We start from the raw sequence: 23601 nt of genomic DNA, 5'->3' as shown, positions 1-23601 counted from the left end.
TTTCCGAAGTGTTTAAAGTCAGAGACAAAAAATATGTTGTATAAATCAGGGGAAGAAGAGCATTCATACTTTAAAAAATGAAGTGTTTTCCAAAAATGTTCTATATACTTACATCTATTTTCTTCTGGAGATTTAAACTTCTTACAGCTTTCCTTGCTAGATGAAGTGCATGACTGTCATCCAAAGCATAATGATCTGTTACACCAGATTTTCTGTATTTAAATAATAATAGGAATATAAAGATTTTTTTAAAAATCCAAGAATGAAAATTAAAGTTTTTAAAAACCTTCAAGACTGTTTATTTAAAATATAGATGCTAAAACACAGCTCTGCATGCTATCTTATAAAACTGCATTTGAAGTAAAACCCATGTCTGAACTTTTCTTTTAAACGGTACAGTCATGTTATCAGACAGGACACAAAATAGTAACTCTAGTAAACCAAAAATCTAAATGACAATATAAAAGATGGCAAACGTTCAAATGGAAATGAAAATTAATTTGAAATTATAAAGAAAAATTTATTTAAAAAAAAATACTACAAACTGCCCTTGAAGACAATTCTTCAGTCATTTCAATAAATTGAAGTAAAAATTAAGCGTTTATTCTACAGCAATACCTAACTTATTGCACTACCATTCTCTTTTTACCATTCTCTTCATTTTAGAAAAAGCATTGAAGTCTTTGTTTTGATAAGTATTCTCTTAGGAAAAACACAGGCTATTTCGATTTTCTTTGTAGTAAGTTCCAACTTACATACAATCTGCAAAAATATATTAACTTTCTCAAAATTTATTATTCTAATAGCACTCAGCATAAAACAATATAGCAAAGTCCTCCATATTGTGAATGATATTGCAGTATGTTAGATACACACTTAAGTATTTTAAAGCAGGAAGTGAAAGAAACAAGATGCTACTTGGAGTAACATAGACTAAGTACAGTACTCTTAACAACAAAATTAACCACCAGTATCAGATAATGACAAATAAATATTTAACTTTTAAAATCTAAATAATAACAAATTCAATCAATAAATAAACCACTCTAATAAAGCTTAAAGGATGGAAGAAATTAACTCCAGGAAAATATTTCTTTAAACCTGCAGTGAAGATCTGCCCCTCCAAGATCCTCTGCTGATACTTCTTCACCTGTTGCTGCTTTAACCTACAACAAGAAAAGGAAAATGAGCATTAGAATTGACACTTGTCTTGCATTAATATTTATATAGGCTTAGTTATAGCAATAAAACTGTACTTTGCAAAATATTTATTCACTAATAATATTTTCTCAGTTACTCTCCCTCAGAGCACTTCAAACATGAAAACTCAGAACCCTGCCAAAATTACTTAATTTTACTTTGTATCTTTATTAGCTAGTATTTATATGTAGTTTTTATTGAGAAAGATTCTCCATTTACTGCAGTATCTGTTGTTGTGTCTATTATTAGTGTGGGCATAGTTACACACCCCTTAGGTTTATGAACATACATTTTCACAAAATGATTTTTTAGCAGTCAACAAATGCAATTTGAAATGTTATACATCCTGCATTGTTTCAAACAGCAACAACAAAAAAAAAACAATACCCAGCTGAAACTGTGCATTCTGATTCTGCTTAGTTTGTTTTCTCTACACAAACTCCTCTTCTGTGAATTTTAAGTTACTTATTTAAACAATAATCATAAAACTATCATTATCAGTTTGTATTACCTAGATCTTCCACTATAAACACAATAATTTAATAATAATCATTTTCTAAGAAGAGTGCATCAATGGCATAAAACTGTTTGGATTAACTATGATGTCTCCATAAAAATAACTGGAATGCGTGATCTAAATCCTAGATCTATCAAATTATAGACCTGACAGGATAATTTAAGAGTGACTGAATTCCTTCTTAAAATAAAGCAGTATCATTTTCTGCATGGTAAAAAAAACTTTTGACGCACTTCCACTGAAATACCTTTCCCACAAGCTCTGCCATACTCCTTTGAAAAGGATTCATTGCAAGCTAGTGAAACCATTATTCACCACCCACGGAGAGTACAGAGGTAGCAAAAGACACTAGGGAAGAGAAAACTATCACTCCAAACCAGATTTCAGTTTCCAAGATTCATGACCATGGACTGCTGGGTTTTGAATATCTCCAGCAATGAAGACCCCAAAACCTCTCTGGACAACTTGGTTTGGTGCATGATCACCCAATCCTCACAGTAAAAATGTGTTTTGTTTGTTTGTTTGTTTGTGGTTTTTGTTGTTGTTGTTGTTTAAATAATAATAATAATTTCCTATATTTTAGTTTGCCTCTTGACCTGTCACTGAACTCCAATGAGAAGTCTGGCTCCAACACGTTTACTCCCCCTGACCAGGTACTCATACACATGGAGAGATTCCCTTTGAGCCTTCCCTTAATGAGAAGTCTCAGCTCTCAGCTTCTCCCCGTATCACAGATGCTCCAGCCCCTTCACTGGATTTACTCCAGTAAGTCCTTGTCTTTTTTTGTACTGGGAGCCCAGATCTGAACCCAGCACCCCAAATGTGCTAAGTAGAGGGGAAGAATTACCACCCCTGACTTGCTAGAAATACTCTTCCCAAAGCAGCCCAGGATGTTGCTGGCCACCTTGCTGCACGGGTACAATGCTGGCCCATGTTCAACTCGGTGTCCAGCACCTTCCCAACTGGTTAGTCCCTGGCCTGCTCTGGTGCATAGGGTTATTTCTTTCAATGAGCATTCACCTTGACTGAACTTCAAGAGGCTCTTGTGAGTTCCTTTGTACAGCTTGTAAAGGTCCCACTGAATGGCAGCACACCTATCTGCTCCATCAACCACTCCTCCCAGTTTTGCATTATTTGCAAACTTGCTGAGCCCAGCAGTTCAGCCAGTTTCCAATCCACCTTACCGTCCATTCAGTTTGCTATTTCAGGAGACACTGTCAAAAGCCTCATCAAAGTCAAGATAAACAACATCTACTACTCTCTCCTCAGCTCCTCATCTTAGCATAGAGGGATACTGGGTTGGTCAGGCTTGATTTCCTCACTGAAAATCCAACCAGACTACTCCCAGTCTTCTTCTTGTCCATAATATTTTTGGAAACAGCTTCCAGGATTATTTGCTCCTTCACCTTCCCAGGTATTGTGGCAATGCTGACTAGCCAGTAGTTATCTGGATCCTCCTTCTTGCCTTCTTTGCCACCTTCCAATCTCAGAAACCTACCCTGATCACCACAACTTTCAAAGTGTGACCATGCAATGACATCTGCTGTGTTGCTTAGTACTCATGGGTGCATCTCATCAGACCCCCTAGACCGTCTATGTCTAAACTATTTACATGGTCCTTAACTTGACCCTCCTACGCTGTTCCCCCTGGCCTCAGGGACCTGGAACTCCTGAACACTAACCTAACCAATAAAGGCCAAGGCAAAAACAGCATTGAGTATCTCAGCCTCTTCCAAGTCTGTTGTCACCAGTTTCCCTATGCTGTTCTGCAGCAGGCTCCCATTTTCTCTTGACTTTCTTTTACTGCTGCGATACTTATAGAAGCCCTTCTTTCTGTCCTTCATGCCCCTTGCCAGATTCAGCTCCAGGTGGACTTTGGCCTTCCTAAACCCATCCTAACCTAAGGCCCTTGAAGAAAAGTGTGAGTCTTGGCCGAGTAAGTGATAATCTTCTCTACCTAAAAAGGGGACAATTTATCATTAGGAAATAAAGATAAATTCCATTCAAAAGTAGCTAATACAACTTTCTTCTAAATCTGGAATGTCATTAGCAATTAAACACCTCTTTCAAAAAGTGGTAATATGTAGTAAAAAGAAGAAGAAACATCGACTTTCCTTACATAAAGTGATAATCACAAAAAAAAAAAGGAAGCAAAAGAAAGCCCTTTGAAAACTGAATTATTTTGCCCCTTTTTGTGTGTCATTAAGAGGCCTATCTTTTAATTCAGATGGCATGTTTATAGATACATATCCTTCATTTTCTACACCATGAGGTTTTTCTTTGCATCTCAGTTCCTAATTTCATTTATTTAATTTATAATACCCTGAACTTTCAATCAAGACTGCAGGCCCACGAACAACAGATTAAAAATAGGTTAATAAGAGGTACACATCAGGTCTATAGCAAACATTTTCAAGTACTTCTGGGTAAAATTTAAAAACAAAATCATCCAATTCATTTCATTTCATTACTATAACTAGAATTCCAAGCATTTCAGACAAAAGGTCAAATTCCTCAGGCACTCTGAATGCAACTAAATTACGACTAATGAATATTACAGTTCCAAAGACATGTAGATTCACTGGACTAAAGTGCAAGCTTGTGAATAATCACTCATTTTGAATGATTACTATTCAAGTGAAAATATAAAGTTTCAGTATCTTGAGTAACTTATACACCACTTACCCATCTTTTAAAATACTTTAAGTAAATACTATAATCATATAATGTTTCTAGAATAGAAATACACATTTCCCCAAACAGATGAGCTGATGCGTAGAAGAACTCCCACCACATAAATCTACAGGAATTTTGCACTTTTCCATTTTCACCAGGCTTCCCTTCACTTCAGAACACAGGAAGCGGCACACTTTCCCTGGGGGAGAAAGGATCATAAGTTTTGGATGAGATGGAGAAGCCTATCAATCAACATGGCACCCTAAGCTATGAATCAGTATTGCCAAGGGCAAAGATACTGATTCTTCAACTTGGTCAAGTACAGAGGAATGGCTCTGTCATATTACTACGGTGGCACTGCTCCTCTTACTATTGAGATCTATCTGCTTATGAAGTCCTTACTCCTCACCTTCCAGAAAAGAAGAACATTGACGAAACTTGCACTTCAGTCTTTGTACTATACCTGCAATTACTTTTTTTTTTTTTAAGTGTACACATCCCAAGACTAATTATATCTATCATCAAGTTTTTTCTTTCATTTCCTTAGGACGTTTTGTTTTAGGCAGGTGAGCAGAAAACTCCAATCCAATTCTTTTCATATAGGAACAATGTTTTTGGGGAACACAGCATACACAATAATGGCTACAATATCTACTACAACATGGAGTGGATGTTTCTACAGGAGTCTGAAGTAATTTTGATACTTAGAGAAAGGCAAGCAAAAAATTGTTAGTGAGAAGATGAAAAGCTCTACCAAACAGGAAAGCTGACAGGTTGTGATATTAAAGTTTGATCTATACACACAAAGATAAAGATCATTACATCTGCAGGTTGCTAAGGAACAAATTAAATTGCAGGATAGTTGTGAAATCTTCCTCTGGAAGTGGTGGAAAGTTTTCTTCCCTTCTGACTTCACAATATCTATGCAGTCACTGCCTTGCCTAGGTAAATCTTCCCTTTGAGACTTGACTCAGGCCAGCCTTTTTCACCCACTTAACTTGGCAAAGTCTCCTACATGGTTTCTACATCTCAGTGATAAAGATGAATGACTTAAATTCCCTTGCAATGTTAAAAGAGTACTATCCCCTTAGAATGAGAGCACCAGTTTTCCCATTTTTCAGCTTGCTGGCTAGTACTGGGTATTAGCTCTCTCATTTTGTATTTTCTTAATGCTGAAGCTTGAAAGAAACTGCTTGTTTGGCTGGGATAGAGTTTATTTTCTTCCTAGAAGCTGGTATGGTGCTGTGTTTTGGATTTAGGATGAGAATAATGATGATAACACATCACTGTTTCAGTGGTTGTGGAGCAGTGGTCACACAGAGCCAAGGAACTTTTTTCAGCTTCTAGTGCTGCCCCACCAGCGAGGACACTGTGGGTGCACCAGGAGCTGGGAGGGGACACAGCCAGGACAGTTGGCCCAAATGGACCGCAGGGATGTCCCGTATCATGTGTCATCATGCTCAGCAGTAAAGCTGGGGGGAGTGGCTGTGAGAGGTGGCTGCTGCTAGGACATTCACAGTGATGGTGTTTGTCTTCCCAAAGAATTGTCACACCTGACGTGTCCCGCTTTCTTGGAAGTAGCTGAACATCTCCCCGATGATGGGAAGTGGTGAACCAATTCCTTGTTTTGCTTTACTTGTATGTGCAGCTTCTGCTTTACCTGTTGAACTGGCTTTATCTCAACCCAGGAGTTCTTGCACTTTTACCTTTTCAGCTCTCTCCCCCGTCCCATGTGGGGAGGGCAAGCAGCTGTGTGGGACTCAGCTGCCTGCCAGGTTAAACCACAACGCTCCCCCAGGACATATGACTTGTTGTACCCAAGGGGTCCCCTCTGGGTCTGATGAACCTTTCCAGCTCTAACAGAGCTCCAAGCAGAATCACTCAAGGTGCACCATGCTCCCCGGTGCTTTCCCCTGTGGAAATGCTGTCAGAAAAGCAGGGTTTGCTCGGGTCTTTCAGATTTACCAGCAGAGCTTCTGCAACAAATTACTCTGAACTTGAGCAAGCCCCAGAGGCTGTAATGCCACTTACGTGCCACTGTCTAAGCTAATGAACAGTGCTGGGCCTAAAAAGACTTTGTGCCTAGACAGCTCGGGTGTTCCTGCAACCAGTGGCAGTTATTTGTAACATGATAAGCAAGCTATTAACAGTCAGATGTAAAAGCTCATTTCTTTCATCCTAGTAATTTCTTTATTTCAATAAAAAAGATATATGAATCACCCAATGTTACTCATGCAACTAATACCAATATTCTCAACTAATATCTTCATTCATATGTATGCTTTCTTTCACAAAGACATTCCTAATATCTAAATTACTGTGATAAATTTACAGAACATTACTTCATTTTGGGGGAGAATTTGTCTTTGTTTACCTAAAAACCGCATGCTGCAAAAGACTAATGCAAGATAAAAAGGAACAGAGACATATGTAAGACATTTGAAACAACAATTAATGCCAAATAAATTCTATCAGCAAATGAGCAATAAATTAATTAGCAATAAATGGCATAGTTATTATTTATTGCATTTGCTTTTGCTGATTACTTTGTTGTTCTTGTTAACTTGGAAAGTCTCCATTATAATAATAAAATACTTCAAGTTAAATACGTTATTTTATTAAGGTAGGCAACAAAGTATGCTTGTACTAATAGGTCTCCCCCCACACACACACTTTCAATGTCAGTTACACTCTGAATTTAAGATGTTCTAGAACAATAATTACTATTTAACAGCCATAGCAAAGTATGTTTGAATAACCGGTAGTTTTGTTTCTTTTAAGATGCACAAGAATTTTAATTCCATCTGTACATAGAACTTGGAAAGAAAAAAGTGCATAAAACAATAAATACACTTTTAGGATCAAGACAAAGCAAAAAAAAAAAAAAAGCAAGCAAACAAAAAAACACTTAAGGAAAAGAATAAAATGTAAAAATATATTGTGGAAATGAAAGCAATACTATACAAGTAAACACTAAATGGCACCACAGGGTAACTTCTTCAAGCTTTTAAGGAAATTAACCCAATCATGCTTTAGGAACTGCTTAACAACAAAAGATGTCCGTGTTTGTTTTCCCATAGTTCATAGGATCTGCTAAATTTTTCACAGTATCATAAGTGGTGGAAAGTGAATTCCAGCAGATTCCCCTTTCTCTGTTACTACAGAATAGAGTGGAGCAGTATCCTCATTAACACTGCTCTTAAAAAGTGACTTCTCCTTTGCTCAGGGTGGAAGGACTTTTTCCTAGACATTTGATTTGCTCTTGGCTCTATCAAAGGAAACACCCTTAATAGTTTCCAAGACAATATAACTAAAACAGGGACAACATGCTGCCTCAGACCAGTTTGTTCAATGAGAACTTGACTATTTCAAAGAAGCAAGTTTATCTAGTCAGTTTTCACCTAGACTAGTTATGCTGAGTGCTGCCTTACCAGCAGCCTTACCTTATCTCTAGCACTAACATAACACTTATTACACAAGATTCTTCTTTCCCTCATAAAGTTTATGTTGAGTAAAACAATACTTGTCAGGAAAAAAAATACAATTTTTATCAGTATAAAATCAAGCCCATGCTGGAACATACACTGTTTTTTAAAAAACATAAACCTACTTAAATACTCCCTTTCCTGTTGTAGCCAAGCTATCATAATTTTCAAGTCACCTTATGCTGCAGCATTTTGCACAGCCACAGATTCCAGTGTGTGTTCCACAATAAAAGCAACTTTTAATTCACTGGAGTTCTTCAGGTCAGTTTCTTTAGAAACAATTTCCTTACTAAGAAGGTAGAGAAATGACGACGAACTACATAATTAGTGCATCTCTTTTGTCTATAAACTGACATAAAATATAGCCAATTAGTCTATCTGCATAGTCCATCTAGTTCTCTGATCTCTGAGATACAACACACAGTTGTAGTTTTGTTTTTTTTTTTATTTCAGGTCAAATCGAGAGACTATTTAACTGAATATAGAAGGCATTCCTACCATTTAAAATGTGCATAGAAATCTCAAAGTGGTACTATAGAAACAGTTTAACAAATTCTAATTTATATATATACACATTGCTATAACAGATAGAAAAGTTTTAATTAAGGATATAAACATTCAGATATATTTAAAAATCCAAAATTACCTACAGACGATCTGGAAACATCTCACCAAAATCGGTCTGAATAGTTCAAGTAGTACAATTGTCAGCAGTGCAAAATTTTTTGGCTATGTTACTGAAAACCTCTCTATGCTTACCAGTGGTGGCCCTCCCAAGAATATTGTTCCCTGTTTGCTGACAATAATGCTTTCATCAGCCATTGCCGGTACGTATGCTCCTCCTGCTGTACAGGATCCCATTACTACTGCTATCTATTGGGAAAACAAAAAACACAAGTAAAGAATTGTCAAGCCCTTTAAAACAAATTGCATATGCATAACTATTACTATATATTGTATTGATTTGAATAATTTCTGGGACAGTACTACAAGATTACTTTTGCCTGACAGGGCAAAAATATTATTTAAGCTTTAGCTTTTCTTCCAAAAACAAGGGAACATGTCTAGTTTCCAACCCATCTTCTTCAGACCCCCCTGCATGAAATTCCATATATGAAATACCATATGCCACATATGTGAAATCTTTGAGGGAACTAACATTCTATAGTGGAATATGTCATTTCTAGTGAACTGTTACAGGTTGAAAGCTAGAGTTTGCTCCTGGTATTTACAACTCGGGGTATCAGTTGTTGCTTATCGGTATAATTTCACCAATGTTAGCAGCCTTCAAAGAAAATTTCTCACATCTACTAGTACATAACTTCAGTTCTTCAATGGATCAACTAACAGCCACCACATTAGCTCTGCCCCTTCAAGGTGTGTTGTATAACTCATTGTCATCTTGAGCATGAATAACATCTATTTCATTCTTATGCCGATTTTGAGACAAACATCTAAGCAATGCACATTTTCTACAAGTAATATTTGGGTGACACTTTTACAAAATTGACTGGATCTCAGTAATTATGAATAACTGCAGCAGCAAATGATCTTGAAAGTGAAGTTCCTCTCTTAACTTCTCCTTCAGGAGACCTCCTCCAAAAAAGTTAAAGACACTTTCAAAACAGCCTGTAATGTAAAAATAAATTAAATGCTCATTATGAAAAGGAAGACAGTAAGCAAATAATTCTCTAATTGAATGCTTCCTTCCATGACCACAAGCAAAAAAAAAAAAAAGATCTGAAGCACAAAATAACATTGTTTTGTGATAACTTTGTTTTGATATATTTCTGAAATGACATCGAGTAGTGTTCTGTGTTAAATGGTGATTTAAAGGTTGCTGTTAAAAGAAAAAAGCACACACAGAAATAGAACATCCAAGCTGCATTATCTGTACCTAAAGAAGAAGTAGATGAAATTATGTTAATCTCTAACCCCAAATCAAACACCTTCTTCAGTTAACAGTTTTCAGTTTCTTAAACTATATTCAGTCACATGATTGATCTGCAATTGTGCATATAATAAATATCTCCAGGTAAATACAAATATCATGTAAGCCTCTAGAAATGGGAGAAACTTGGGGGAAAAGTTAATTTTCTTTATTCCCCAGGTTTTCTGGTTTTTCTCAGAGTTTTTTCTTCTCTCATGATCATGCTGAAAAAGGTGGCTGCATTTAAACTACCATTCAAGTGTTACTTCTTCCAAAGCTATATTGGAAAATCACAACCAACCTGTCAAAAAGCACAACCTCAAACCTTCCAACCAACGTGCTACTTCCAGACTTCACTCTTTGAATTACTGCATTGAAAACTACTTAAAAGAGCAATATAGATCAACAGTTCTGAATGCACACAGTTATTTTATACCTACTGCTCAGCTCCCCTATTGTATCCATGCAGCTTATGAGTATGAGAAAGCCTAAGAAGTGGCTAATGGGAAGCTAATCACAGGTTTCTGATTCACAGCTATATAGACATCAATGCAATTTAAAGCTGCAGTAGGAGTATAATAAATTAGTCACAGGTAAAAGCGGAGGGGGAAATTAAAAGCAGCATAGGTAACTGGTTAAAAAAAAAAAAAAAAAGCAATCATTTTAAGGTCAAAATTGAGAAGAGCTTATGAGCTGATGAAACAGATGCTCAGCCAGGCCACAAAAAGTAACAGCAGATAGAAAACTAACAACATCCAAACTCGCTTGTCAGAATAATTAACCTGAATGGGAATCAGAGGCAGCACTATTTCCTAATACCGTTTCCTAATGAAACATCCTCTCAGATAGGGAGGATGATTCTAGCTCCCTGTATCTGTTAGCACAGAATCAGTAACAGATTACAAATGTTTACTGTGTTTTTTTTGAAATGAAACAAAGGATAAAAACATCCCTCAAATAAAATATTCTTATTAGATATTTTAAATGAAGGAATAGCTTCAGTGAAACTTTTTTTTTCTCCAATCTTCCATAAATATTTTAATAAAGTTAACTTTTCATCAGTGTCATATCAAGAAAATTACTCTTATCAGTGTCATACCAAACAGCAATGTAAGTGTATTATTAGAATACAAATCCTTCCCGCGCTTCATTTTGATTGTATAGGGGTACAATGCTACTCTAATTTAATACGATATGGTAATCAGAACAACAAATTCAACTTGATGAAGAACTTTGCAAATACCTGAACATTTCAAGAAGTATCAGGAAAACTGCAGCAAGACCTTAGGGATAGGACTTTCCAGCAAGGTGCTGCATAACCTCAGTAATTTCAGCCTTCCAAACTGGGTTTACATACTCATCTTCAACGTAACATCTAAAAATCACTACTTCCATACTAGATAATGATTGGAGTCTCCAGTTTAAAAAAAAAAAAAAAAAAAAAAGTTCACCAAAACTTCTCTTAAAAGAATTCAGTACAACAGCTATGTAACTGTCTCTTTCGACAACACACTCACTTGCTGTTCCACCAAAATGGTGGGACCAATTTTATTCATATACATACATCTAAAGTACAACATAGACTTGTCAATGACTCCAGTGAATGACCAACTTGTTAATTGTGCAAGTGCATGAGCTCCTTAAGAATTCTTAACTCTTTTCTCCTAAATAGTTTTTTCCAATTAAACACTGCTTTTCCTCAAGTAACCTTACTAAACACTACACTTGCTCCACTATTGCTGTCAGAAAGAAAAGCACTGCTGAAGTTAAATTATGTCTGATTGCAAACCAGATTTAGTGTATTTTGGGGATCTTATGCCACAGAGGCAATGAATTTCAGGATTCTTTGGTAGAGAAAAGATGGATGAAGATTTGAAGCCTGAGTTGCCTTCAAAATGTGCCCAAAGTATATCAAGGCAACAAATGTATTTTTCTCAGAAATCATGCAAAGCCAACATCTGTCAGGTAAGGAGGAGTCAGATAGAATCATAGGATATCCTGAGTTGGAAGGGACCCATAAGGATCATCGAGTCCAACTCCTGGCACCACAACGGTCTACCCAAAAATTCAGACCATGTGACTAAGTGCACAGTCCAAATGCTTCTTAAACTCCATCAGGCTTGGTGCAGTGACTACTTCCCTGGGGAGCCTGTTCCAGAATGGAACAGAATGTTCCAGAAGGACCACTAGATCCGTGACCAGCACTTCTGCTTCACACTGAAAGGAAGTACTCCTTCCAGACTACAAGATTCAACCAAGTAGAGCTCCTTGCAGAGAATAAAAAAATGTATGTTTCCAGCTTAGCCATGCCTTTCAACAACAGGTGTAGGTAAGAATACAGAAAATGAAACATGATTTCCACCCTACATTAATGGTGAGTTCAACAGCCAAATATGCCAAAACAATATGATGGTAAAATACACCTCTCACAGTGCTCCGATGAAAGAGGAAGTGAGCTAAAATATTTACTCTGCTTGAGATTCCAACAGCTATTTCTAAGAAGTCTTACTTCACCTTCTTTCATACAGACAGTAGACACTGAACAGACAGCTACACATAGGAGCAGACTCGTGTAGTTATAATAATTCAGAGAAAACACCGGACCACTGCTCAGTAGTAGTGGGGAAGAAAAAGCAAAAACGTAAGGAACTACTGGGAAAGGGACATAAAAGAGAATTGGGAATATCATTACACTATTATATAAAACCATAATCAGTTGCCATACTAAATAATACAGGAAAATCTGTCTCTTTCACCTCAGAAAAGATATAACAAGTCCTGGAAAAAGGTTTAAAGAAGATAAACAAGGATGAACAAAGGTAAGGAACACCTTCCCTGTGAGGAACAGCTACGAAATCTTGAATTCTTCAGCCTACAATGGGGAGTAAGAGGCAGGTAAATAACAGAGCTGTGCAGCTTGTGAAGAGGGTTGGAGTTAACTGAGAGTAACTTTCTAAAAAGGACCTGGTTTGCTTTGCTACAGATCAGGATGGAAGGTTCCTGTGTTTGGAGCAGGTTATCTTCAAAGACCATGGGCTCCTCTGCCCTCCTTAGCGGCCTCTCACAGGTGCCAGATGACAGCTCCCTTAACAAGCCAAAGACTGCTCTACTGAAGCCCAGGGTCTTTATCCTGCTCCTTGCCTTCCTCACCTCCATCCAGATCTTATATCCTGCCATCCATTTCTACTGCAGCCAAGGCTGCCATCAGCACTTACATCCTCAGACAGTTCTGCGCTCTTCATGAGTACCAGATTCAGTAGTACTCCTCTCCTAGCTGGCCACCTGCATCAAAAAATTGCCCCCAACACACTCCTGAAATATCCGTAACACAAAAACATTTCTAAATCCATAAATTGTGACTAAGAGTAATTCAATGCATCATTAATACATTAGAAAATGACCTTGCTGCCAGGGCAGACTTATCATACAGTTATCAGTGTATAAAATGGATATATAAATAGACATATACCCCTCTTAGCAAAAAGTATGTCTAATTTACTAGCCATCATCAAAGGGGTCCTCACCCTTACAGCATTGATGCAGAATAATCAACTGTTCCAAGACTTCCTACTGCTTCCTGACATGGCCCTATTTACCACACTGTCAAGTCCTCTTTTCCCCCACTCCAAGATAGGAGCAGGCAGGTCATGTCATTAACATCAAGGCCAAGAAAGAAGACAGCTTCTTCAAAACTATAATGACTTTTTGTGGACAGTTATTGTGTTTACAGTGCCTCTAATCCCCAGACTGGGCCATCAGGTCAGCAGAATGCAGTGCTAACTAAAGCAAAGCATGACTACACATCTTGAAATCAGATAAAAGCAGCAGGAATAAAAACTAATTAACACATTTCACTCTCAAGTAAAACCAAGTTACCTGAGGAATTCCTTGTGAAGACATGACTGCTTGATTATAGAAAATACGACCAAAATGATCTCGATCTGGAAATACTTCTGCTTGCCGAGGCAAATTTGCTCCTCCAGAATCAACTACAGTAAATGAAAATATATTAACATATGTCTTTGAACGGTGTTATATTAAAAAATTGTTGGCAAAATATCTGCATGTTATTGAAAACATCCAGCCCTTACTATCACTAACGCTAGCTGGTATCTATGTATATTAGGATATTCTTCCTGAAAATGCAGAATTAGTACATTCCACATACGCGACTAACATCCACACCAAATATTTTAATGAAAAATAGGTTCAGATGTCTTTAAAGATACAACCATACTTCCTGCAGATACTTCTAACCCCATCTTACTGCAAAACATTTGAACGAAGATCACTTTCACTGCACAACTTTAAGACGATTTTTCTATTGCAATTCTGTCACAAGTTCCAAAAAAATGAAGAAACTGTGTTCAAGATATATAGCACATGTACTTTCACACTTTGATTATCCAGACATACTGAAGACATTCTATGCTTACAGTCTTCAAGAACCTCCTTTTATATTCATGCCTGCCTCATGATGTAACCTCTAGCTTATAGGTCATCAACTTCAGCTACCTTTTCACTCCAAAAACATGAAAATAAGTCAAAAGACTCCAAAGATGGAGAGAAGATGAGAAAGAAATGCACAGGGAAGCCAAGCATCTCTCACAACTCTGGTAAGTTCTACCTACAAGTAACAATCCACACATACATTCTCATGTTGCATGACGGTAGCTGGTAATCCCCTATATTCAGCTTTACCATTAAGAAGGGTTTTGTTTCTGTACCCTGCCCTCGTAGAACCACTCTCCTTAACATAGCATCAACTCTGGCAACTACAAAAACTTAGAACTGCTGTCAAATGTTGTGCAATGGGTCATCCCTGAACACAAAAGAGAATGCCCAGAAAAGTGACTGACTCTCAGGGACAAATGGCATCAGGTGTCCACATCAGAGAATTAGCACAGGGACCACTGAAGGAAAAGGAAGACCAAACTGCATGAAAATTAGATGATCAGGAAAACACTCCCTCTTGTGTTTTCCTGACCATCTAATTAACACAAGCCCAGGTATAGAAATTAAAAAGGTCAAGTAATTCACTGGGTTTGAGTGACCGGCAGTATGTTTACAAGGACTATACTTATCAAAAGTTCTCCAAGACACCCTCCATTGCAGTATGACAATCCCACAAAGCCTCCACCCACATGGTCCCCAAATCCACCCCACCAATACTTTCAAGTTCACATTTCTTCTAAACCTTCTCTTGATATTCACTGCATGTTTGACCAAGCAGCAGGGATTATACATGTTGCTGCTGGCCAGGACTTACCATTTTTATTTTTTTTCAATGGGGACAATGTAATGGTCTTTCTCCTCTACTCTAATGCTGACTTAAACAAAATCCAAAGGCATACACACTCTCTGAAATCTGTCAAACTTGGCTTGAAATTAGTTAATGGGTTCAAAAGTTATTAGACCAGGATTTGAGTCTGACAGTCAGAGAGCATGGTCAGAGAGTCCTTGTAGTCATACAAAACCAGCCTAAGTGCTACCTGTAATAAAGTGAGGACATTTGGACAAGACCATAGGATGGATTACTCATGCATGACAGATGTCAGGGAAAGGAAAAACAATGAAGTGACACAGTGGTGTAGTTCCATCTGTATCTTGTAAACCGAAACCTACAGTAATGCAGAAAATAGTGCTACAAAGCTAGGAGTGCTCTCCAGTAAGATTTGCCACTAATCTGTAGAAGTCACATCGTATTAATGAAAATGCATTTGCAACGGAAATATTCACCTGGTTAGTCAAATCTGGGGACCTGTCAGCCTCAACAACGCTTTTTGAAAGAAACAGTGTTTTATCTAGAGATCGTGCAATACCATTGACAAAGGTCATTTGCTATTTCTGCAATGGGACTCACCCAAATATATGCAAGGGAGATGATTTTGCATTGCAATTTCTTGAGCACGTAAGTGTTTCTTAACAGTGATGGGATAATAAGTACCACCTTTGACAGTTGCATCATTGGCAACAATCAAGCATTCCACCCTAAAAATAAAACAAATTTATGAGAGAAATACGGTCCTAGTAAACAAATCATTTGTTAATTAAGAACTGCAACACACTCAAGACGCTTGAAACCTTTGGGATGCTCAAGAAAGCAACCCTCTTTACGTGCATTCCCTCAAATACACATTATAGCAGCAGTTGCAGCACTATGATGTTCTGCTTCACAGTCCCTTAGCTCCCTAAATAATTATCTATAGAATCATACTTATTTCCAACAATAGTTTTAGTGGTACTTTTAGTAAGCAAAACTAATTCTTAACCTAGAATACTGTCCTGTCTTTCGAAAATTGCCTTACTGATGCACTAATCTCTTTTCTTCATCAGACACCAGAAAATCTGTGTGTCCAACTTCAATATGCAATACATTTGTTTAAAAAATCACCTCCTTTTAGCTAAGACTGACTGAATTAAGACACCAAATTTGCTGATTTTTTGGGTCTCTGAAACAAAACACTTAAAAGCTAATAGCTTAACACTGGAAGTTAACCAGTATTGTACCTTATTGCTTTTCATATCATCAATAATGTAGCCGACTGCTATCTCTCACCCAGATATTCGCCCAATGCCTGTGATAATTCCTCCTGCTGGTACCTCTTCGTTACCATACAACTGGTAGCCTGCAAACTGGGAGAACTCCAAGAACGGAGACCTGAATAATGACAAAGACCATAACAAGATTTTAAAAAAGGAACTGGCCTAATACTCAAATGCCACTGAATCTCAATTGTAAGATTCAATTTTATTTTTTTTAAATCTCTTTTTTTAAAAAGATGAGTATTTCAAAGAACACATCTGTAAAACTTCAAATGGTGATAACTGCCAGTGCTCATGGAAACTAACGAGAAAACAAGTCTCTTAGAATATTGACCTGAGAAAGAGAATTTGATGTGTTTTTAAACAGAGAAAGTACTTACCCTGGATCAATAAGCCTGTCAATTCTCTCTCTGGGTAACAGCTTTCCTCTTGATGTGTGAAGCTTACGAGCTTTTTCTCCGCCCCCTGTGATACAACAGTCATTCTTTAGGTTTACTCTGAACACAGACAGATAAATCAACAGTTATAGTAAAATTTAGAATGGAAGCACTAAAAAGTTCCCAGCTTTTCAAATATGAACTTTAATAATGCATTCAATAAATAATGATTTTCACTTCAAACAGACTTAAGGTATTGATACAAATGCTTGCCTTTCAGAATCTACTCTATTTTTCCCCTTCATTTCTTATGGCTAGTCTTGATGTAAAGATATTAATAAACACAGTTGCCTGAAACTTTCACCCTCTGATTGGCAATCAACAGAGGGGCTGGAAACATGAATACACAGAGGAAAAGCACAGCAATAAGAATTACAAAATATACTTTTTCCCAAACCAGTTCAGAACAGCTATGCTGAATCCAGTCTTGAAAGACCCAACACTACCAGGATTCATTTCCTTAGATTACTCCAAAGCTGTGAGCATCAGAGTTCAGAAACACAGCATTTAATATCAAGGCTATATTTATCTTTGCTTCATTTCAGCCTGTTACTCGAGGCCAACCTAAATCATATCTTTTGCTCTCTAGAGCTTTGTGTCATTCAATACTTAAGATTTGTTGACACACCTCAGCCTCTTTATAACAATAGCTTATCCAAACAGTGTCTCTTTATGTAGACAGATCACTGATCTGCCTCATCACTCTAAAATTGTCTCCCCTTGTCCAAAATAAAGCAGGTGTTATTTTGCTAGCATTTCTCCTGAGACTTCTAGATTTCTTTGTTAGCTAAGCATTGCTGAAACAGAGCTTTTAAGCCTACCTGTCAAGCCATCCCTCTTACCTCCTTCTTTGACCACTATGAATATCATTTCCTACCTATAAGGCAGGCCAGAAAGCCCGCAGATTATTTCTGATTCAGTCTGTTCATTAGGTCTGTATATGCAGCCTAAGTCTAAATCTCGCACATTCTTTCTGCACAGGTCTCTTAAGATACAACCTTTCATATCCACCCACAGAGCTAATACTCTCATCCAAGTTCTCAACATCCCACATCATGATTACCACAACATTTTCTCTGACCTTAGCAGAAACCATCTTGCCTTTCTCATTTACACTTACAGTGCTGCTGCAAGAATCATTTTCCATCCTGTGATTTTTCTCATCTCTGTGCATACCCCCTCTTCACATGCTAATCCTAAATGCTTGCCCTCCAGGCCCTATAGCCATTCTGTTGAACATTTCTCTTTCAGGATCAAGAGGTTCACTCTACCCTACGCTAGACTCCTTTCTGAAGCAGTCTCCCCAACACCGAAAAAAGGTTGGAGGTGTTTAACTTGAAATCTCCTGTTCAATTTCTCCTCTACAGCAATGTCTATAAAGACTTCAGTGTGACTGTGGATTGGTTATGATTCCTGCCAGTCACAAATACTAGAAGTATCTCAGTTGTAAAATTATTTTGCTTGTCATCAGAAATCCACCTGCTGTAATTTTTTTACAGCCCATACATTTTTTGGTGGCACGGAACTTCCTGTTACACAGATTGGTATTACACAGGAGAATGTGATATGGGATTACAACAGACCTACCCACCAGAGCAACAAATAATGAAATATACATTACAAAGACTTCTGGCAAGAGCTCATTCTCTGAATGACAGCTCTTAGAAAGAAAAAGATGTTGCAGTTATCCCTCAAAAGTATTCAGTCTAAGTATCCAATTCTTCTTGGTTGGACTAGATGATCTTAGAGGTCTTTTCCAACCTGAATGATTCTGTGATTCTTGTATACCTGCATGACAGGCAAAGCAATCTCACTTGATCACACTCTCAAAATACATATAAACTTTGTGACAGAGCTCCCTTACTGAGATGCAGAAGAGGACCATGTTCTTGTCCTGTTACAGTCTCTACACCCATAAGAGACACACGGAGTCTATGGGATTCAGCACAGCCTTATGAAGTCCTTGAGCTTCATTACATAGCAAACAACGAAGAATATTAAACCCATACTCTTAAATGTGCTCTGTTCCAAAGTTGTACAAGCAGGTGCATTACATAGGAAACAGCATACTATCATGACACACACAAGAAGGTAAGAATTAAAGCTACATGCTTGATCTCAGGAAGCACAGTTTAGCTTTGATAAACCATTTTATTTTGTATTTCTCAGTCAATCGTAATTAATTCGGGTAGTCCTATCAGTCAAGATGAAACCTGAAACACAGGTTTCAATCTTCTAAAACAGTACAGATTTGCTTTTTTTTTTTTTTTGCCAGCAAAACTACAACAGAGGTCTTTGTAAACCCCCTTTGAAAGTGAAGAAACTAACACACAACTTGAACAGTAGTACATTTACCAAACCAAGCTTTTATAAAAGCAGGCAGCAGAGGATGAAGCAAAGAAGCAGGTGAAGAGGAAAGGGCATGAGCAAAAACCTTTTGTTAACAGTCCTATCTATTTCAAAAATACTGCCATTAAATTCATTAAAGAAACATACTTTCCATTGATTACAAAGACTGCTTAAAAATGGAACAGCTCTAAATATCCAGTTTTCACTATATATTTTGCTTACTTTTTGCCTCTCTAGCAAGGAAATTAGTCTTCTGTTTTATTATATCAACCTTACTTTAACTTATTGTCCTTTTCCACTAATTTATGGACTTGCTGCATTAGGATATTTCTGTGATATTCTGTTGGCAAAAAAATGTATTAACACTAAATATTGTGATAAACAAATAAATGCCAATGTTAAAGACTCTTTTTCTTACTTAAACCGAATTACTTTGAAAAAAACACCAATATTTTGAACCAAGCTAATGTGGACATAAACCCTTTAAAGTTTTCAGCTGACGAAAGATAGCACCTAGATGCAGACAGATGACCTAAACTTCAGTATGACTACCACAATCCACCTAATGTTGTGTCTGAATGAACTGATTAATGGGAAAAATAGTAATAATTTAAAGAAAAACATCTATTTTAGGACTAGTTTAAACAAGTATTCTAAAATCTGGACTAGCATACTTACCTAATCTGATTTTTTCTGCTTGTTCTTGGAGTTCCTTTACCAGTGCTTTCATTCGTTCATAGTTTTCCTAAGTAGGGGAAAAATGTTTCAAGTTTAACCAAGAGTGACAGTGCTATGCTTGAATAAAGAAACACAGAAATTAGTGCACAAAATTTATTTCTCTTCAAAGTTTCAATCTACCTTATTAAATTCTTGTTCTGCACTGTCTTTAAAGTAATAAAATTTCTACCTGTGTGTCGGCTTTCCTCAGGCATCCCAAAACATTTAGTAAGCAACCTTCACAAAAACACTGAATGTGTTTGAATTGTAAAAGGTCAGTTCTAAATTTAATGAACCATTACCAGAATTAGTCACTACAGAGTTGAAATGTTATTTTTCAGGTTTTGTTAATGTTTTGTTACAGGTTTGTTTGCCTTTTACAAATCTAATTTTGTAAAACAAAACATCATGGAGACTCAAATTAATTGCTGCTATGTCTCTTCTACAGAAAGATGAATGACCTAGACTGAATAGAAATTGGTAAACAATTTCTATATTCTTATTGTTTAAGTAGAACGTAAAGAGAAAACAAAGCTTTGCAAAACCAAAAAGACTGGTCTTCTAGGCAATATTCGTCTATGAAAACAGACTTTTGCAGCTTTTTACATGAGTAAACCAGTACTGAGCTCCACTGCAGAAATATCCAAAACTCTGTTTGATCATTACAGCTGTTTTTACCATTTCTTCAGAATTAGAACGTGTTAGTCAACCTTAACTTGGCTTTTCAGACACATGAAGAACTACATAACTGCTTTGAAAAGTATAACCGCAACAAAGCAAAGAGATACATTAATTGTTGCCCAAAGAAATCATACTGTCTTGTCTAATTGCCGTATAGAAGACTTTAAAGTCTACAGAAAAATCAATCTGGAAACTTCATATTCAGACTTGAACACTCAGAACTGGGGTTTTCCCTGGAAGCAGCAAGTGTTGTGGTTTAAATAGCTTTGTTTAGCTCTGTCTTAATCACAGAAAGGCACCACGTGGTGAAGGGCAAAGAGAATGAAAACAGGTACAGGCGCTTTGGATTCAAACCATTTTAGGTGGACAGAAGGACTTTAAAAAGAAAACATTTCTCTCCCTTTACAATTGCTACAAAGAGATAGAAAATATCCTACTGAACGGTAAAAATGTGTCAGAAGAAAGCAGGTCTTGGGGATTTCCCCCCTGGTACACAGGGCGGGCAGCAAGTCAGCCCCTGTGCCTGGGGAAGCAGGTTGCCACTGAATGCTGCAGGCAGCAGGGCTCAGCCTGCACCCGGTGCCCAGGGAGCACCCAGTGCTTCCCAGGAAGATGACAGCAGAACGCTACCTGCCTGTGGAGCTGCCCTGCAGCCCCAGGAGACAGGGACAGGGAAGTCACCAAACTCTGCGTCCCCTCCTTCGCTTGTAAGGCTGTGTTGTCTGTTCCAGCACGCTACTCCTCCTTTGATGCTTCAGTCCTTCTCCCTGACCCACGCTCCGCACAGACCCAGCACCTACCTCTACAACTGTTTTGTGTTGTTTTGTTGTTTGTTTGTTTGTTTGTTTTCTCCTAAGCTGTGAAATCACAGGGGAATGACTTACTGACAGTTTTACCATCATTCGCAGCAACACAGAGAAATAAGTACATAGCAAGCTGCGTCTCGTTAACGGGACTCCAGCACTCCTCGGAGATACTATGGACAGCAACTGCAGCCACACACACAACCACTCACCAATGAAGAAAGCAAAGCCTGATTTCAGACCTTCAGAAGACTGCTTACAACTACTTTTTTCCCCTGTAAAAGTCGGTAAGAAAGACATTTTAACTTTGTACTAAAAATCTGCAGTTGTTACAAGATCCAATGTTACTGTATGTGTGAGTGTTCAGCTTGTCTAGCGGACTCGTTTCCCAGCATTGCACACAAAACAATTTTCCCTGTTTCTCCTTGTTCAGTCAGCCTGTTTCCTCCACACACACTCACCTTTTTTGACAGCACTGAGATTTAAAGATCACCTTTAACATAGGAAAAAATGCAGCTAAAAATGGCAGAGGAAATTAAAAGGGTTGTAGCAACCCCAGTTGCAGGCTCACTTATCCAATTCCGAATTAACGGCTCCTGGCAGCTGCTTTAGCTATTCTCCTACATGAAAAACTGTGAAAAGATTTTTTACACCAGCTATGAAAACCATTGCATCCCAATATTTGAGTTAAATTCAGTTAATTTCTAACCTTACCTTTCACGTCGTCAACCACAACACGACATCATTGTATGTTACAACGGTGAAGTCAAGATGTTTTCAAATCTTACTATGGATTTTTGAATAAATGGCTCCCTTCAGAACCAAACCTATTATTTCTACTAATAAGCTCTTTACTAACTGATGTCAAAAAGGCAACAAGTTCTTTCTGGAAACCAGCCTCTGCACCAGTCAGTTCTGTAAAATTCTGCTATTAATATGAGGGTTCCCTGGAACTATAAAGCAAAATCTAGAAGCCAAAGTTACAGACTAATCCTACAGCTACTATATGAGCTGAATTATTGCTACACAAGGTAAGGAGCAGTAAGAGCTAATCTTTAGAATCTTTACATAGACTCTCCTCTATTTTCTAGAACTTAGACTAACTCATTTTTAAATTACATTTTTACCTGTCTGGTTTGACAGTTTACATTATGAAGGCCAGCCTGTCTAGCTGAATTCACAGCCAGAAAAGCAAACATTAGCTGAAGGAGGCAAGACCTTTATCACATATTGTTATGCCTTCTTGTGTTTGCACTGCTACTCCCTGTATTACACTTATTTCAGATGGTTAAGTACCTCACAGTATGGACACCAGCTCTTTGTGTTTGTAAAGCACCACGCACATTTACACTAGTCTACTAATTATAATTATTTCTACCAAATACTAACACTATTAGGAACCTCACTGCTTGAATGACGTACCAGATGTATCCAAGTAAGTGGGCTTGTCTAGCATAGCCACCCAAACTTTTCCTGTCATAATGTCCCATTGGAAACTGCTGCCAAAACTCATGAACATTAATTAAAAAAAAGTAAAAATGTATCCTAGAAAAAGTTACTTCTCTCAGAAAAAGTTACTTTACTCAGCTTAGCTGAGTAAACACATTATTACTTTTTTTTTTTCGGTTTGTAGATGTGAACATACGCACACAAACATACACACATACTTCATATGTACAAGCTTTGTATATATACATACTAAAGTTCCACACAAGTTTCTGTCACCTAAGTTCTGTCCCAACGTTTAGTTTCTGCAAAACTAAACACAGAACTAAAGGAAATATTTCTGTGAGAGTACAAGCTGTTGCTTCACTTGTTGTTATTTTGCTTGGAACAAATTTTAAAACAGATGTGTGTCTTCCTATCAGTTTTGATCCACACCTAAAACTACATTATTTTCAGCCTAACTGTAAACACGATTTTTATCCTCAATGCGAAGATGCTAATAATGCCCCACTAAAATAAATCAATTTACACCAGACACGGGTGCTGTTATCTCCATAAAGAAGACTGTAATTCCACTTGTTTCTCCTCCTCCTCCTCCAGGGATGATTCTTTCCGCTGGTACCCAGCTTTCTGGAGGCACACACTTGACTTTGTAATATTTCACCTGCCTCCAACTCAGGAACTAGTTTGCAAACAGAAGAAAGTTTCCAGCTCTGAAATCACCAGAGACCTCCTTCAACTGCCTGCAAACTCCCCGTCTCCTCCTCATTAGTACAGTATCGATCAGCTCCTCAACGCTGAAAATAACAGCACA

At 37.5% G+C, this 23601-nt stretch overlaps 1 protein-coding gene across 2 annotated transcripts in view; it reads right to left on the bottom strand.

The window, feature by feature from the left end:
* The window catches only part of MCCC2 (methylcrotonyl-CoA carboxylase subunit 2), a 31611-nt gene that overhangs the window by 7523 nt on the left and 487 nt on the right, over nt 1-23601 (bottom strand). For both annotated transcript variants that reach the window (XM_040541493.1, XM_040541492.1), the window contains exons 2-9: nt 19819-19885; nt 16735-16819; nt 16368-16469; nt 15672-15799; nt 13685-13797; nt 8638-8751; nt 1102-1166; nt 113-212 (exon numbers count right to left, since the gene is read on the bottom strand). In XM_040541493.1, the coding sequence (XP_040397427.1) occupies nt 113-212; nt 1102-1166; nt 8638-8751; nt 13685-13797; nt 15672-15799; nt 16368-16469; nt 16735-16819; nt 19819-19885 (774 nt within the window). The remainder of the gene's footprint in view (nt 1-112; nt 213-1101; nt 1167-8637; nt 8752-13684; nt 13798-15671; nt 15800-16367; nt 16470-16734; nt 16820-19818; nt 19886-23601) is intronic.

Source organism: Cygnus olor, chromosome Z, assembly GCF_009769625.2.
Source record: "Cygnus olor isolate bCygOlo1 chromosome Z, bCygOlo1.pri.v2, whole genome shotgun sequence".
Taxonomy (NCBI): Eukaryota; Metazoa; Chordata; class Aves; order Anseriformes; family Anatidae; genus Cygnus; species Cygnus olor.
The sequence above is the reverse complement of the archived record's forward strand: the minus strand, read 5'-3'. Positions and strand labels throughout refer to the sequence as shown.